The following is a 17,808-nucleotide window of genomic DNA, read 5'->3' as shown; positions in this document are numbered from 1 at the left end:
ATTATTTTCGCAAGGAACTGGTGGGCATCATTTGGCAGTAAATCTCTCAACTGCAAAAGTTTGCAGCTCTTCCAGGTTTAATGCTTTTGTCTTCATGCAGTACAATTCCCACGGAGGTGTGATCAGTTTTTGAACAAAAAACATGATGCAAATCCCTCCTCGAAATGGGTCAAGGAAACTCAGCCAGTAGCATTTAAAGCTGATGACTTTGAGTGGATGGACTTGGATCCACAACTAGCACCGAGCAAGAGCATTGATGTCCTTGGAGGATCAATGCAGAGGCAGGGGCCAGAGAAGGAGGCAGAGTGTGATACTAATAATGAGGATCCTAATATAGGGGATAATTTTAATGATATGTAGTTATTTGTTGTAGCGTGATGGTTTCTGAACTATAGAGGCCATTTAGAACCTCAATGTTTATGTATTTTCTTTCAATTATGTATCAGACTTGGTGTCATTTTGTCATATTCACCCTTACATTCATAATTTAGCATGTAACTATAATCAAAAGGAATATATTGAAAAATACATACCTCGAGACGATTGTGCATATTAACACGGAATATAGCCTTAAAAGCTTTCCCTTTCTGCAATTTATAAAAATGAAACCAAATTAGCATATCAGGAAAATGTGAAATTGCTTAAAAAACGTTGAAGGAACTGGAGAAGTCATATTAAAGAAAGTATCTAACATATAAAGCTTCATTTGTAACTGATTATATCTACAAAAGAAAAAGAAAACAAGAATATGGAATTGCACCTCTAAAGCTTCATTAATGGCCTCAATTGGCATGTGAGGTGTGAAATACTTCTTTGATAACATATCAGGAAAGCTGTTTGATCTTGGAGATGCCAAAGATTCATTCTTAAGATAGCCATTCAAAGCACCTGCAAATCTAGACTCAGGCCATGACTTTGCACCAACTGGCAGAGGAAAACCTTGACTTTGTTCAAAAGGCCCCTCTCTCTTCTCCCAGAAAGGATTTGATAAAAACGCATGCCCACCAATATCATGAGCACCATTAGAATGTATAATATTGGCACCATTACAATACCTTTGTGGGGATGACCTATATAAATAGCTTGAATCTAGACCTCTAAAGGGTGCTTCTGTTGAAGATGCCAATGGATACTGAATGCTATGGATCTGCATTGGCATCATTGCTAATTCATTCCATTTATGTTCCATGGCAAGAGAGTAAGATAATCTTGGATCCAGTTCATATGTAGGCACAAATACATTATCAACAGATCCTTGTCTTAATAGAGGACCACTTGCTGCGAAGTCTGCCATGAAAAGAAACATTTCATTTGCTTTAATATTGCAAAATATGCTGTTAATTTTCATATGTCAGTAAATGGGTTAAAGTGGATGAATAGTTAAATTTTTTATAGATTGTGAATATATTCTACAAAATATCATTGATTATATATTATATTGTCAGTTTATTTCTATACATATGTGAAGTGTAAACAAAAGAAGTGAGACATGTTGCATAAATGAATATGTGAAGTGTAAACAAAAGAAGGTAAGTGAGACTTGTTCCATACAAGAAGCATTGCTATTTTAAATACGTAACAGATGTACAACAAGGAGTAATTAACACTTCCTGTAACATAGAAGTAAAAGGAAATCTGTATCAGAGTAATACAAATATATAGGAAATCTCACTGAGATGAAATCTGCCATGAAAAGAAACATGTCATTTGCTTTGATATTGCAAAATATGTTTTGAATTTCCATATGTTAGTAAATGGGTAAAAGTGGAAAAACGGTTAAATTTTTTATAGATTTTGCATATATTCTACACAATACCATTGATTATATATTATATTGTCATTTTATTTCTATACATATGAGAAGTGTAAACAAAAGAAGGTAAGTGAGACATGTTGCATAAAAGAAGCATTGCTAGTTTAAATATGTAGCAGATGTACCACAAGGAATAATCAACACTTCTGTAACATAGAATTAAAAGGAAATCTACATCAGAATAATATGAATATATAGAAAATTTCACTGAGGTGACACATTGCAAGAAGCCTCCAATTTTAGTACTGAAATCTCTTTATGGGCGGATGAAATTTGGGTTGCATTTACATTTGTTATTCTCTACGATGATGTTTATGGGCTGAGAAAGAATCTATAGTTTGAATCAAATGATCTTTAAATACCTTCCGTGTACTGTATTGAATAGTTCATTTCTTTGATTAGGATCCCGTTAGTATATTGTACAGTATTATGTCCAAAAAAGGAATGAGAATTGGGATTGTGAAAAAATATAGCCACATAGGTGAATTCATTGTTTCAACTAAAACTTATCTAAGAGTTTTGTTTTAACTTTTCCAGCACAGTTAACAAACAACACTTGAGGCAAATGAGATCATTATAAACTGTATCTCCTCAATTGCATTTTGAGTCTTAATCATGACCCATTGACCAAAAAACAAATCAAGGTTCTCATTTTTCAAACTATTTTGGTGTATATAAGCAATAAATTTCTAATCACATGAATTAAATTGTTAATTATTTATTATCAACAGAATGCAACCAATTGGTCCCATCCCCTCTTCTTCTTATTGCAGCTTTTAGGCAATTTATTTAGGTTTCACTGCATCAGTTCGGAACTGCATCATATATGTTGTGAATTGCATACTTCTATGAAGTAGCTATGGGCAACCTTTCAAAGGTGTAATAAGAATAACATAACCTGTGATGACTATGAAGTTGAATCACTCATTACTAGACTCCAAAAACAAGGACATACATATAATAAGGCCACCTTAAAGTTGAAGATTAAGAGACTAACAGCTGAAATTTCATCCTTTTATTGTTGAGCGTTGACCCTGTTTGACTTCGGTTTTGTGAGGGAGACTTCTGTTTGGGCAGGCCGCTGTTCTGGGCACAAAAACCGAGGCAGTTTGACACCTGTGTTGACTGCCCTAATTCAGGTTGCTGCGTTGACTTTTGTTGACCAGATTTGACAGGTTATTTTCGGACTGTTTTGGGCTGCATTATCTTGCTGTTGGAGGCCGAGTGACCAGGGTTGACCGAGCTGTTTTGGGGTCAATTTCAGCCCTATTGACCAGCGTTGAATTTCTAGTTAGGGCTTTCTGTTTTTGTTGTTTTGACTGATCAGTTTGAAAATGTGAATATTGTAAATTGTACTCTCTCTCTCTCTCTGCTGAGCTTTTGAAGAATTATAAGAAGAATTGATCAAGGGTTTCCCCACATTGGGATTTGTCCCTGGCTGGTGTTATATCTTGTGTCCTCTTATGTTGGCTTGTCTTCTACTGTTATTGTTTATGTTCTATCTGCATTTTACTATCATGTTGATATGATTGCTAATCTGGGTATGATATTGGGCTAATGAAGAAATTGAAGTAAAATTGCTCTAAGCATAGAACATACCATTGTTATCCTAAAATTAACATGGAATCAAAGCTGAGGTGAAGACAAAGCCCAAGCAAGAGTGAAGAGCAATCACTGATCAAGAACAAGTATCAATGGCCTCCACATCCTACTTCAAGTCTGATGATAAGCTTCATGATAACTCTGATTATCATGCATGGAAGATGTCTCTTGATTTGACTTTAGAAGAGCAAGATGTCATGGATTATGTGCAGGGAAAGATTATGGAACCTCCTTCAAATGCACCGGCTGCTGCTAAGACAAAGTACAAGAAGGGTGAAGTCAAAGCCAAGAAGATCATCAGGGATTCTATTCATAAGCACTTAGTTGCTTACATCTCCAATTTGAATACATCAAAGGAGATATATGACAGGTTGGTTGGCATGTTCAAATCTAGCAATTCAAATCAAATCTATTTCCTCAAGAACCAGATGAAGGATATAAAGAAGGGAAAAGGTGAGGATATTCAATCCTACTTCATGACGATTGCCGAAATCAAAAATGATCTTCTTTCGATTGGTGAATCTATTGCTTACAGGGAGCTCACTCCCATTGCCTTGGAGGTCTTCCTCTCGAATGGCATGTGTTCAACAATACTATTCTCAATAACAACAAAATTCCAGGTTTTGAAGAATTGTTGACTAGATGTTCTCAAGAAGAAACAAAAATGATGGAATTGAAGATGCCTTTGAATAGGAATAATCCTAATGCATTCTCCGCTCATGCCAAGAAAAAGAACAATGCAGGTTGAAAGAAGCAAAGTCAAGGAAAATCGGGATTAAAAAATGGAAGGAAGGGAAAATGCTTCATTTGCAACAAGTTTGGTCACTATGCCAGGGAGTGTCCAAATAGAAGAGACACATCTCATGATGATGATCACAATCATTCCAGGGGCAACAACAACAATCAAAGGAATAGCAGGTTCAACAACAAAGGAAAAGGGAATGCTTCAGCTACTCAACTTGGAAATGATCGAGCTTCTAAAAGAACAAGAAACTTCAGGTATGATGAGTCTAATGTTGTAAATTCTAAGCAAAAGGAATTTTATCTTATATCTGCCCTCTCCACTGTCTCTCCTTCAGATACTTTGGGAAATTGGTTGATGGATAGTGGTGCCTCAAGGCACTTCACCAGGTACAAGGAAGCTCTTTCAAATCTGATAGAGAAGATACAAATTTGGATATTATCCTTGGAGACAATGCCACCTATCGCGTGAAGGGAGTTGGGAATGTTACCTTTCAATTGAATCAAGGTAGTTTGACCCCTTCGTTCACTGCCCTAATTCAGGTTGTTGTGGTGACTTTTGTTGACCAGATTTGACTGGTTATTTTCGAACTGTTTTGGGCTGCATTATCTTGCTGTTGGAAGCCAAGTTGACCAAGGTTGACTGAGCTGTTTTGGAGGTCAATTTCAGTCCTGTTGACCAGCGTTGACTGTCTAGTTAGGGATTTCTGTTTCTGTTGTTTTGACTTATCAGTTTGGGCAAGTGAATATTGTAAATTGTACTCTCTCTCTCTCTGCTGAACTTTTGAAGAATTATAAGAAAAATTGATCAAGGGTTTTCCCACATTGGGGTTTGTCCCTAGCTAGTGCCATATCTTGTGTCCTCTTGTGTTGGCTTGTCTTCTACTGTTATTGTTTATGTTCTATTTGCATTTTAGTAATCTAGATATGATATTGGGCTAATGAAGAAATTGAAGTAAAATTGCTCTAAGCATAGAACATACCATTGTTATCCTAAAACAAGGACATAAATATAATAAGGCTACCTTAAAGTTGAAGATTAAGAGACTAACATCTGAAATTTCATCCTTTTTTTTGTTGAGCGAGGATTTTTATTTTTTCTCCCCCAGTGGCTTTTATATGCAAATTGTCAAGAATTCTGTTCTTTTATGAATTTCCTCACTTGCAACTAGTCATCACTGACAATTTTGTTCACTTCAACAACTTAAAAATTTACAGTCAAATATTGCATATAAAGTGGTAAATCCATGACAGCCTTCATTTATTATCTCAAAAATATTCCGATGCCATTAGTTCAAAGTTGGCGTAAAATGCTCCAAAACAGATTAACAACCATTGCATGTGCCACTGCTCCAAGGTGATTGTACAACAAATTCCTCGGCATGATAAGGTCTCTCACGTCATTTTCTCTGTCCAAAATATGCAAAGTTCACTGATGATGGAGGCGCCAAGAACTGAACAGAATGCATTGATAAGCTTTCTAAGGCTTCTAAAAAAAACTCCATAGCAAAGTTTCTTTAGAATGTATGAAGACAGGAGTATTCATAATGTTGCTAGAATAAAGACCTATATATTGGTGAAAGTCTTAAGGAATTTATTTGCCAGACCAACCTCCAATGGCATCATCAATTTACCTCTTGTAAAGAAAGAGGTTACATATCAAATCTTCTTTTGAACACTTTCTCAAGATGACACACAAATAAATGTGTAAACCACAGCAAGATGTGGAGATGTACCTCTAATTTGATCGTCAGACACATTATCAAATTTCAAATAGTGTTTTCTGAGCAGTGAGTTGAAAGACTTGAAAGTCTTAAGCATCAATATTGGGCGACATGGAGTATACAGAGGGTGCACGCTTAAAAAACATGTCATGGATGCTTTCCTAAACAGCAAGCATAGGTCTAAGGAGATATTAGACCTGGTGCATCCAGAAGATTTTGGACCAATGTCAGCAGCATCAACTTTAGGAAGCAGGCACTATGTTTCCTTCATTAACTACTTCTGTCACAAGACTTGGATCTTCTTCTTAAAAGCCAAGAATGAGGTCTATAGCAGGTTACAAAAGTTTGAAGCTCTAGTTGAAAACCAGAGAGGGAAGAAGATCAAAGTCTTAAGATCAAACAAAAGGGGTAAGCATACCTCCCAGGAGTTCAAGGGCTATTACAAGGAAGCAAGAAAAAAGAGGGACTAACAGTTATGTACAACCCACAGCAGAATGGGGTTGGACAGCAGAAGAATCCATCATAGTGGCTGCTAAAGCCATGTTCATGACCAAGACTTGCCAATCTCTCCTTGGCTAAAGGCATGAAACACAACAATCTACATCCAGATCAAATGTCCTCATAAGCTCCTGGAGGACAAGACACCATACGAGGCATGCACAGGTGTAAATATGAGTCATTTCCACATCTTTGACTCTCCAATTTATATCCATGTAAATATGAGTCATTCCCACATCTTTGAATCTCCAATTTATATCCATGTAACGATAGAGAAGAGGACCAAGTTGGATCCTGTTGGATTTTTGTAGCTACGGTCGGTGTTTATATTTAATATTTTAGCACTTCTAATATGTGTAATGATAAATACAAGACATGTTCTTCATGTCAGCTTCAAGAAAGAGAATTTCATTTTTTTGAATTTTAATGTTTATGTCTCCACAAATGTCAAGTCGGCCTGACCCTTTGGACACACCACTTTGGGTTCATCCAATCATTGTATATAACCATTAGACTTAATCAACTGAGAGGCAATTCGGATCCATTCTGTTCAAGCAAAGGAGGAGAAAGACAAGGGCAGAACGAGTTCAAAGAGCAAGTCAAGAATCTGGGCAGACATAATCTTTGAGGCAGCAGCAGACCGATTTCTGAGGCAGCAGGCCGAAATTGTCTCTGGTTGACCAAGTTTGACCTAGGTATGTTTGTGGTCAGTTTGACTTTGTTTTTGAATGGAAGATCAAATTCTAAGTCGCACAAAACGCCGATACATTTCGGAGTTTCCAAAACGGGTACGTTTAAAATTGGCAACTAGGGCCAAACTCCACATGGGTCATTTTATTTATGACAGCTGATATTTTTCTTGGATTCCTCTTTCCGAGAGGTGTAGGATTGATCTAAATATCATCTAATTCCGCCATGTACAAATGAAATTATGAATTTATTTTGATTATGGACAAATTGTCAAGGTCGGCCAGCAAACTTATATAGGCTCAGAAGCCCAACAGTCAAGTGTATTCATCCTCAACGTTTGCTATAAATACATAATGCCTTAACCTCATTTAGACATACTCATCTTCACACTTCTCTCCCTCTCCTCATTGATTGGGTACGGATTTCTGGCCCTCTCTCTCTCCACACGTCCAAAATTTCAGGATAGCGAAATATCAAGAGGCCAAAATTTCAAGAGAGCGAAATTTCAGGAGACCGAATTTCTGGACAGTTTGACCAAGCGTTGACCTCCTTTGACTGCGTTATGAGGGCTATCTCTGTTTGGGCAGGCCGCATTTCTAGGCACAGAAATCAAGGCTAAATGTTGACTTTGACCAGCGTTGACTACAGCTAGGGCTGACTGCAAGTGGGCTGTTTGACCAAATTTTGACTGGGTTGTTTTGGGGTTGATTCATCCTGCTGTTTGGAGGCCGAAGTTGACTGAACTTGACCAATTAGTTGAGGGTCAAATCTGCCATGTGGACCAGCGTTGATTTTTCTGATTAGGGCTCTTTTGCTGCTCTTATAAATTATCAGATTTGTAAATTGTACTATCTCTCTCTGCTGAACTATTGAAGACTAAAAGAAGATTTGATCAAAGGTTTCTCCACATAGGGGTTTGTCCCTAGTTGGTGCCACATCTTGTTTCCTCTTGTCTTGGCTTGTCTTCTACTATTTATGTTTATGTTCTATTCACATGTTGACGTCATTTCTAATCTGAATATTGATACTGGGCTAATAAAGAAATTGAAGTAAAATTGCTCTAAAGCATAGAACATACCATTGTTGCCTAAAATTAACATGGTATCAGAGCTGAGGTAAAGACAAGGCCCAAGCAAGAGTGAAAGATCAATCACCAAACGCAGTTGGACAAGGACAAAAAGTTCAATGGGTTCCTCGTCCTACTTCCCGGCTGAAGACAAGCTCCATGATAAATCTGACTATCATGGATGGAAGTCTTGATTTGACCTTGGAAGAAAAAGAAGTGATGGACTCTGTGCAGGATAAAATCCCTAAACCTCCTTCAAATGCACCGGCTGCTACGAAGACCAAGTACAATAGGGTTGAAGTCGAAGCAAAGAAGATTATCAAGGATTCCATTGACAAGCATCTGGTGGACTACATCTCCAAATTGAAGACCTCCAAGGAGATCTACGACAAGTTGGTCGGCATGTTCAAGGTTAGTAATGCTAATCAAATTCTATTTCTCAAAAATAAGTTGAAAGATATTAAAAAGGGCAAGGACAAGGATATTCAATCATATTTCTTGAGGATTACTGAGATCAAGAATGATCTACTCTCGATTGAAGAAGTCATTCCTGACAGGGAATTTACTCTCACCACCCTCGGAGGACTCCCACTTGAGTGGTATGTATTTATAACCACCGTCCTCAACAGTGATCGAATTCCAAGATTTGAAGAATTGATGTTGAGATGCATTCAAGATGAAACAAGAATGGTGGAGCAAGAAATGCCTTCTAATAGAAGCAACCCCACTGCATTCTCTGCTCATGCCAAAAGGAGAAATAATGCAGGGTCTAAAGGTCATTTCCATGGAAAGCTTGGATCTAAGGGAGGGAGGAAGGAAGGGCAGGTGCTTTGTTTGCAATAAGTTTGGCCACTATGCAAGGGAGTGTCCAAATAGAAGGGACACATCGCATGATGATGATCACAATCATTCCAGGGGCAACTTCAACAACAACGATCAAAGGAATGGCAGGTCCAATGGCAAAGGAAAAAGGAATGCAGAACATCAAGGAAATGGTTGAACTGCCAAGAAATCAAGGAACTCCAGGTATGAAGAATCAAATGTCGTTAACAATAAGCAAAAACAGTAATATCTTATATCGGCCCTCTCCAATGCCTCTCCTCCGAACACTTTGGGAAGTTGATTGATAGTGGTGCCTCAAGGCACTTCACTGGATACAAGGAAGCCCTCTCTAATCTGGTAGAAAATGAGACAAACTTGGAGATCATCCTTGGAGACGATGCCACCTAACCCGTGAAGGGAGTAGGGAATGTTATCCTTCAATTGAATCAAGGTAACACTATTCATTTGCAAGAAGTACTATATGTACTTGATCTCAAGAAGAACCTGGTGTCCATTTCAGCCATGGAGGACAAAGGATTCAAGGTGGCATTCATCGATGGAAATGTACATGTTTGGAAAAGAAATTTGAAAGATGAGTTTACTCTTGGGTTCAAGGTTGACACTTTGTATCAAGTTGGAGGAAGTCCATTGGAAGCCATGTCTTGCAACACATCTCTACAATATGAACTATGGCACCGGAGGTTTACCCATCTTCATTATAAAGCCCTACCCGATGTGAGACAGATGGTGACAGGTATGCCCGAGTTCAAAGTAGAGCATGAAGGTGTATGTCCGGGATGTGCCGAAGGAAAACTTATGAGGGGACCATTCCCCTCAAGTAATAGCAAAACCACAGATATATTGCAATTGGTCACTCCGACATATCTGGTATGATGCCTGCAAACTCTTTGGGAGGATACTTATATTATCTCACTTTTACGAATGATTATTCTCGCAAGACCTAGAGCTACTTCTTGAAGAAGAAGGATGAAGTGTTCAGCGTGTTCTGACACTTCAAAGAAATGTTGACAATATCGCCAATATTCGCAAATATCGCGATATTTTCGAGGAGATTAGATATCGTCGAGAAAATATCGCGATATTTTGTCTCCTTGAAAATATCGCGATATTTTCGAAATATCAGCGATATCTCGGGAAAATATCACGCTACGACGCAAAATATCGCCCAGACACAGGAAAAAATTGTCATCGCGGCTAGAAAAGGCCGATTTTGTTTTTTTTTCATTCATTTTCATTTCTGATTGTTGGAGAAGGAAGGGGAGAGCTATGTGCTTGCTGCCAAGGAGGATTTGAATGTTGAATAGCCATTATTGCCACCAAAAACGAAGAATTTATTGATCTAAGATTGAAGAACAGTGAGACAATTTCATTTCTTCCATTAACAGGTATGTTCAAATAAACCCCTATGTTAATGAATTTTTTGATAGTTTTAGGATTATTCTTGCTTGCCTATTTGCCTACAAACATTTTGCTTTTTTTTTCCATTTGCTATGATTTTCATGTCCGTGAGCAAATGCAAGGGTTTTCTCCATATTTGGACAAAAAACTCTAGTTTTTTTAACTTTCAAATGCCCCCTCTTATTGTCATTTATAATTTTTCATTGAATTCACATTGTAAATAATGTAGCAAAAAAATAATTTTGTAAAATGAGCTGGATATTACTTATTAATTCCAACAACAAAAAAATTCGATGCCCTAGGTTTGAGTTCACTCACTACAAAATTCAAATATGCCAAAAGCCTTGGACCCATTTTGGGAGTATGGGGAGCCTGATGGTGGGACAAATCGGGCATATCTTACATGCAAATTGTGTGGGACCAGGATGACAAGAGGGGTTACACAATTGAAATACCATCTGGCTAGACGCACTGGACATGATGTTGGGATTTGTATAGTTTCTAGTCCGGAGCTTATACAAAAAGATCTTGAGGCAATTGATGAAAAAGACAGAAAGAAGGAAGAGACAGAAAGAAACAAGGTTGAATGTGCAGGTAGATCTTTCGGGATATCTTCTCCTAATTTTGAAGCTGAGAGTAGTGGGAGGGGCTCCACAGCATCACCTGCTACTACTAGTGCGAGGTCATCATTTTTTGTTCCACAAACAGGACATGGATCACAACCTGGCATAAAATCACTTGTTAAAAAAAGGAGAAGCAAGAAGCAGATAGAGTCATGGGGAGATGTCATTTCTGGAGCGACTTACCTCTCAGCATCACCAAAACCAATCCATTTTGGCAGCCAATGTGTGACGTTATCACTATTGTCGGCCCAGGGTACAAAAGTGCTACATATGAGGAGTTGCGGGGGGCAATTCTTCAAGCAAAAAGCAGGACATCAACTCTAGATTGGCGGAGTTGAAAAAAACATGGGAAGTTACTAGATGCACAGTGATGTCTGATGGTTGGACAGATAGGAAGGGTAGGACCCTTCTAAATTTCTTGGTACATTGTCCTAAAGGTACCTTGTTTATTAAATCAATGGATGCATCAGAACATATCAAAGATGCAGCAACGATATGTGAGTTGTTAGATGGGTTCATTCGGGAGATTGGTGTACAGAATGTGGTGCAAGTCATTACAGACAATGCAGCTAATTATGTGTCCGCCAACAAGATGCTTATGGAGAGGCATCGCACACTGTTCTGGACTCTGTGTGCAGCACATTGTTTCGATTTGTTGCTTGAGGATATGGGGAAACTCTCCTTCATTAAAGAGGTGGTTGATATGGATAGAAGCGTCCCCAAGTTTATTTATAACCATGCTTTTGTTCTTAGCCTCATGAGGAAGTTCACTAGAAACAAGGAGTTGTGGCATCCTGCGATCACACATTTTGCCACAAACTTTATTACTCTTCAGTCTTTGCTTCGATGTCAGTTCAAGTTGAAGCAAATGTTTGTGTCTGATGACTGGCGTAATTGTAGATACAGCAGGAGACAGGATGGGAAAGCCATTGCAAAAATGGTGTACTCTGAGACGTTTTGGCGTGGAGTAGAATAAGCAGGCTCAGTTAGTGAACCTATGGTAATGGTTCTCAGATTGGTAGATGGGGAGAAGCCTGCAATGGCTTATTTGTTGAGGCCATGGATAGGGCCAAGGAGGCCATTCGTTCTTATTATGCAGACAAGGGTTTAGTTGGCCTTGATAGGCATATGATGTTATGGGATGTGATTGATAGTCGGTGGACAGGGATGCTTCATCGACCCATTCATGCAGCAGCACTCTTCCTCAACCCCGCATTTTCATACAAATGCGGCTTTGATTTTGATGGCGAGGTGATGGAAGGGCTCCATTCCTGTATTCATAAGATGGTACTTGATCCTAAGCTTCGTAGCAAAATCAATCGCGAGATACACTTTTATCAGGATTGTGTTGGCCTATTTGGCTTTGATGATGCTATTAGGGAAAGGACCCTCTTCATGCCACGTAAGTGACAAGTCATCACTCATTAGAAATTAGAATTTTCAATTTAGAATTTCCTTATAATTCTATTTTTTTTAAATTCAATTATGTAACTTTTATTTGAAAGTTTAATTATGTTTTAAGTTTTTGAATTTTTTATTTCTTTATTTTGTTGTAGATATTTGGTGGCGAAGCTATGGTGCAAGGGCACCAAATTTGTAGAAATTAGCCATAAGAATCTTGAGTCAAACATGTAGCTCTTCGAGGTGTGAGCGCAATTGGAGTGTATTTGAGAAATAAATGCAAAAAAGCACAACAGATATAACTTTGAGCTCCAGCGTTCAATTGAGCAATTACACTTATTGTAATTTTTAATTTTTAATTTATGACCTTCAAGTGTCAGGAGTCAAGAGTCAAGACCCATTAGTTTTTTTGACACTCTTACAGGTTGGAGTTCGCACGCCTCAATGACTTAGTGTATGTGCATTACAACATCCGACTTCGAGTGAGGCAAATAGAAGCACCAATGGATCCAGATGCCATTTCCTTAGACAATATTGATGTATTGTCTCAGTGGAGGGTGGAGTCTGAGGAGCCCACCTTGGAGGAGTCACCTTCATGGTTAAAGCCAGATGATCCATTAGAATAAGGGCAGCAAGAGGAGGAGGAGGAGAACACTATGGGAGCATTAGCATCAACAACATCTTCTATAGATATAGGAGAGAGCACAGCTCCATACCTAGCACTCATTATTTGACATTAGGTGCAGAGGCAGGGCCAAGGCCTTCTACTACTAGGGGCAAGCCTGGCAAACAGCACATCATGTTTTCCCATAAAAGGGGGAGAGGGCAGTGATTTTAGATAGATAGCTGCTAGTTTTATTTGTTTTGCTACATATAACTCATGATGATGAGATACTTTTATATGTGTGATGTTATTTTGTATTGGTTCTCCACATTTGAGTCCTTGATTGGACAATTATCAGGGATCGGCACGATTTGGTATCGCCTTTGATGTATCATTTCTATTTGACATCATATATCAGCGCTTTCTTCATATTTATGTGTCAATGTGTTTATTTCATGTTGTTATTGCTTTATATGTTTAAAAATCTGAAGAAGAAAAAATGAATATATTATGCATTTTTTACGCTTGTTTATATTTGCCGATATTTTCGCCGATATTGTCGATAAGATGTTTTCTGGACCCTCGCCGATATTTTGCCGATAGCGATATTTTCAACACTGTTTCAAAGCCTTGATCGAAAACCAATCCGAGAAGAAAATCAAGATATTGAGGATTGATAATGGGACCGAGTACGAATCCAATGAATTCCAAGGCTATTGCAAAGTAGTTGGCATTAACAGGGAGACTACAACACCATACACTCCTAACCATAATGGTATGGCTGAAAGGAAAAATCGCTCTATTGTAGAAGCAGTTTGTGCCATGCTTCATGATCAAGGTCTTCCAAAGTTCCTATGGGCTGAAGCTGCAAAAATATTGTCGTGTATGTGCAAAACCAATGCCCTCATAAAGCATTGGACTCCAAGACTCCCGAAGAAATGTTCACTGGTAAGAAACCTGATGTCTTTCATTTTAGAATTTTTGTAAGTCCCATATATTTTCATGTGTCGAAAGAGAAAAGAAGCAAATTGGGTGCATCTAGGAAGAAAGGAATCTTTGTGGGCAGGTGGATTGTTTGACCAGATTTTGACTGGGTTGTTTTGAGGGTTGATTCATCTCGTTGTTTGGAGGCCGAAGTTGACTGAAGTTGACCAATTAGTTGAGGATCAAATCTGCCATGTTGACCAGCATTGACTTTTCTGGTTAGGGCTCTTTTGCTGCTATTATAAATTATCAGATTTGTAAATTGTACTATCTCTCTCTGCTGAACTATTGAAGACTAAAAGAAGATTTGATCAAGGGTTTCCCCACATTGGGGTTTGTCCCTAGTTGGTGCCACATCTTGTGTCCTCTTGTCTTGGCTTGTCTTCTACTATTTATGTTTATGTTCTATCTGCATTCTACAATCATGTTGATGTGATTGCTAATCTGAGTATTGATACTGGCTAATAAAGAAATTGAATTAAAATTGCTCTAAAGCATAGAACATACCATTATTGCCTAAAATTAACAAACATCACCTCCCAAAAATGGAAAGGTCGGTTGAAACGTCATATATGTATATATGTGTGTGTATAACATATAAATAAGTGAATAACACATTATCTTGCAAGAAAAAAGGAAATAAGACGCATATATGACAATTTAGAAGAAAATCCAAGTCTATATTAACTTTCATAGATGATTACATGATGGTCGAGTTTCGACGGAGTTTGGGCAAAGTCTCGGAGTTTTGGGTATGGGTACAACCCGAAACATCGGGTTCCTAGAAGTTTTGTGCAACATAGATCAAATTGTATCTCTCGTTAAATTGAAAAAATTTCTCTAAGGAAAAGGTTGGGTTTTCCCCCAAGTAGGTTTTCCTAAGGTAAATTATGTGTCTCATGTGTTTAATTGTCTCTTTATGATCCTACTAGCATTTTTGTTTCTATTGTTGAGATCTTCTATGTAATTTCTTTATGATGAAAGTAAACACGGGAAAGTTTAACATAAGAAATCATAAGAAGTGATTATTGTTGAAAGTTGACAGCTATGGGATGAATTTCCTTGAATAGAATCTCAATTCTGACCTTACTAAAGTGACCTGATAAAAATAGAAAGTCATGTCTATCTTTGCAACCATGACTTTCCAAAAATAGTAAATCACCTTCCATCAATTCGTAATCATATATACATTATGGAAAATCACTTAACTTGTCCTTAATCAATCTAAATTGTTTAATTTTTAACTTAATCATCAATATTATTATTATTATTATTATTACTATTATTATCTTTATGATATTATTATATTATTATTAAAAAGAAATTCAAGTCTCTCAATCATGAGACTCAATCATGTTATATGTAACTCCTCTCAATTAATGCATGTGTTACTCTCTCTTAATGGATTCATTCATTTCTCTCTTTAATGCTCTTATGCACCTCTTACACTCTCTTACACACTTTAATGACTCGTCATAAAAAGATTCCTCTTACACCTCTTCAATGCATAAATTACACTTTTCTCCTAAATGCATAAGTTACACTCCTCTCCTTTATGGCATAAGTTACACTCCTATTTTGGCATATGTAACTCCCCCTCAAGGTATAGGAGTTAATCCTTCATGAATTCGGCCTCCTTGCTCTTCCTATATATGTGTGCCTATCATGCTCACTTGACACACTTACTTGTGCTTGTGAAAGGAGAATTTGAACTTGAGAAAGAGAGTTGGAGAGTCTAGAAGAAGATATAGAGAGAGAGAGAAAGAGCAGATCTTGGAGAACCAAAGTGTTTCAATGTTTGCATCAGCTACTGCTATCAAAGATCTTCTTTAGATTTGGGTGAACTTCTTCATTCTCTCATTGTACTTTGTATCTCTGCTCAGTGTTGAACAATTGATTTCTAATAGAAGAAGAATCTAGTTGGGTTTTCCCCCTTGTGGGTTTTGCCCAGGTCAATGACCTAACTTCACTATGTCTCATTGAATTCTTGGTTATCTTCCATTGTATGATTGTAACAGCATAGAACATCAAAATTTCAACATCGTATAAAAGCTTTGGAAAAGACAAGCTCCATTTCCAGCTCTCTTTCTGTTAAAATAGAGCTTGTTGTCCGCTTCTGCTAAAATATAGCTTGATGTTTGCTCCATTTGCAGCTCTTTTTCTGTTGAAATATAGCTTCTTGTCCGCTCCATTTGCAACGCTCATTCCGCTGAAATATAGCTTGTTGTCCACTCCATTTGCAAGTCTCTTTCTGCTGAAATATAGCTTGTTGTTTGTTCCATTTGCAGCTCTCTTTCTGTTGAAATATAGCTTGTTGTCCGCTCCATTTGCAACTCTCTTTTTGCTGAAATATCTCATGTTTTTGTATTCATGGTTTTGTGATCCATAATGAATTAAGCAAAGTCTTTCGATAGAAATCACATAAGAGAAATTTTTGGCAGACACGTTTCGAACCAACAAGTGTGGTTCATCATCAGGACCGAGATAGAAATCACATAAAGGAATTTTTTGGCAGACACGTTTCGAACCAACAAGTGTGGCTCATCATCAAGACCAAATGAAGAGGCAGACCATGGCAAAGGCTTAAATAGAGAGCAATGTAGAAACATAATTTCAAGTAACGGCTATAATTAAACAATAATATTTAAATTATGATATTAATTTATTAATATATTAAAAACATATATTATTAACGGCTATATTAAACAGCTAGTTTTTGAAAAATAATATTTAAATAATGATATTAGTTTATTAATTTATTAAAAAATATTAATAGGTAACGACTATATTAAACGACTAGTTTTTTAAAAATAATATTTAAATAACAATATTAGTTTATTAATTTATTGAAATTATTAATAAGTAACGGCTATATTAAACGGTTAGTTTTTTTTTAAATAATATTTAAATTATGATATTAGTTTATTAATTTATTAAAACAAATATTAATAAGTAGCCGCTATATTAAACAGCTAGTTTTTGAAAAATAATATTTAAATTAATTTATTAAAAAAAATCAAAGTCAAACTCCAAACAAAGAGGGAAGTCAAAAATTATAAAAAATGAGTCAAGACCCTAATCGAAACAAGATCATTTAATAAATAAAATAATTAATGGAAATAGAAATAAACTAAATTATAAATAATTAATGGAAAATAAATAAAACAAAAATATACACAAGCCAAAAGAAATTTATCTCTTGTTGTTCTTTCTACTCGCTGCTCATTTTCTGCGAAAATTTCTCTTCCCTTTTGCTGCTGAAATATCTCTTGTTTTCCCTTTCTATTTGCAGCTGAAATTTTGAACAGATCAACATGTCTTCCTCCTACTTTAAGAATGAAAAGAAATTGGTTGATGCTTCAAACTTCTTCTCTTGGAAGGCCAAATTGGATATTACTTTTGAAAAACATGATGTTCTAGAGTATGTTGAAGGAGTAGTAGTAAAGCCAGCTGAAAACTCCAATGTTGTTATCAAGGTCAGATACAAGAAATGAAAAGTCAAAGCTAAAAAGATTATCCTTGACTCTCTTGGAGACCACCTCATCACTTATGTTTCCAATTTTAAGAAAGCCAAAGAAATGTATGACAAGCTTATTGGAATGTATCAAGTGAACAACTTGGGTCAAATTCTTGCTATGAAGAATCAGCTCAAAGATGTTAAGATGAACAAAGAAGAAACCATTCAACCATAGCATACTTCATGAGAATATCAAAATTCAAAGATTAGTTGTCAACTTCTCGTGAAGTTGTTTTTGATAAAGAACTGATACTGATTAGGCTTGGAGATCTTCCTTCTTGGGAAATTTTTATTACTACAATCA

General features: G+C 36.9%; 1 protein-coding gene across 1 annotated transcript in view; it reads right to left on the bottom strand.

The window, feature by feature from the left end:
• The window catches only part of LOC149250832 (DIS3-like exonuclease 2), a 65,592-nt gene that overhangs the window by 17,392 nt on the left and 30,392 nt on the right, over positions 1-17,808 (bottom strand). Inside the window, exons 2-3 of the mRNA XM_089459251.1 lie at positions 761-1,287; positions 534-587 (exon numbers count right to left, since the gene is read on the bottom strand). Of these exons, the coding sequence (XP_089315377.1) occupies positions 534-587; positions 761-1,287 (581 nt within the window). The remainder of the gene's footprint in view (positions 1-533; positions 588-760; positions 1,288-17,808) is intronic.

The sequence above is a fragment of the Pinus tabuliformis genome, chromosome 7 (genome assembly GCF_031772625.1).
Source record: "Pinus tabuliformis cultivar Carrire ecotype Pingquan chromosome 7, CPIR1, whole genome shotgun sequence".
In the NCBI taxonomy this organism is placed as follows: Eukaryota; Viridiplantae; Streptophyta; class Pinopsida; order Pinales; family Pinaceae; genus Pinus; species Pinus tabuliformis.
Note: the sequence above shows the minus strand (reverse complement) of the source record. Positions and strands in the feature narration are given on the sequence as shown.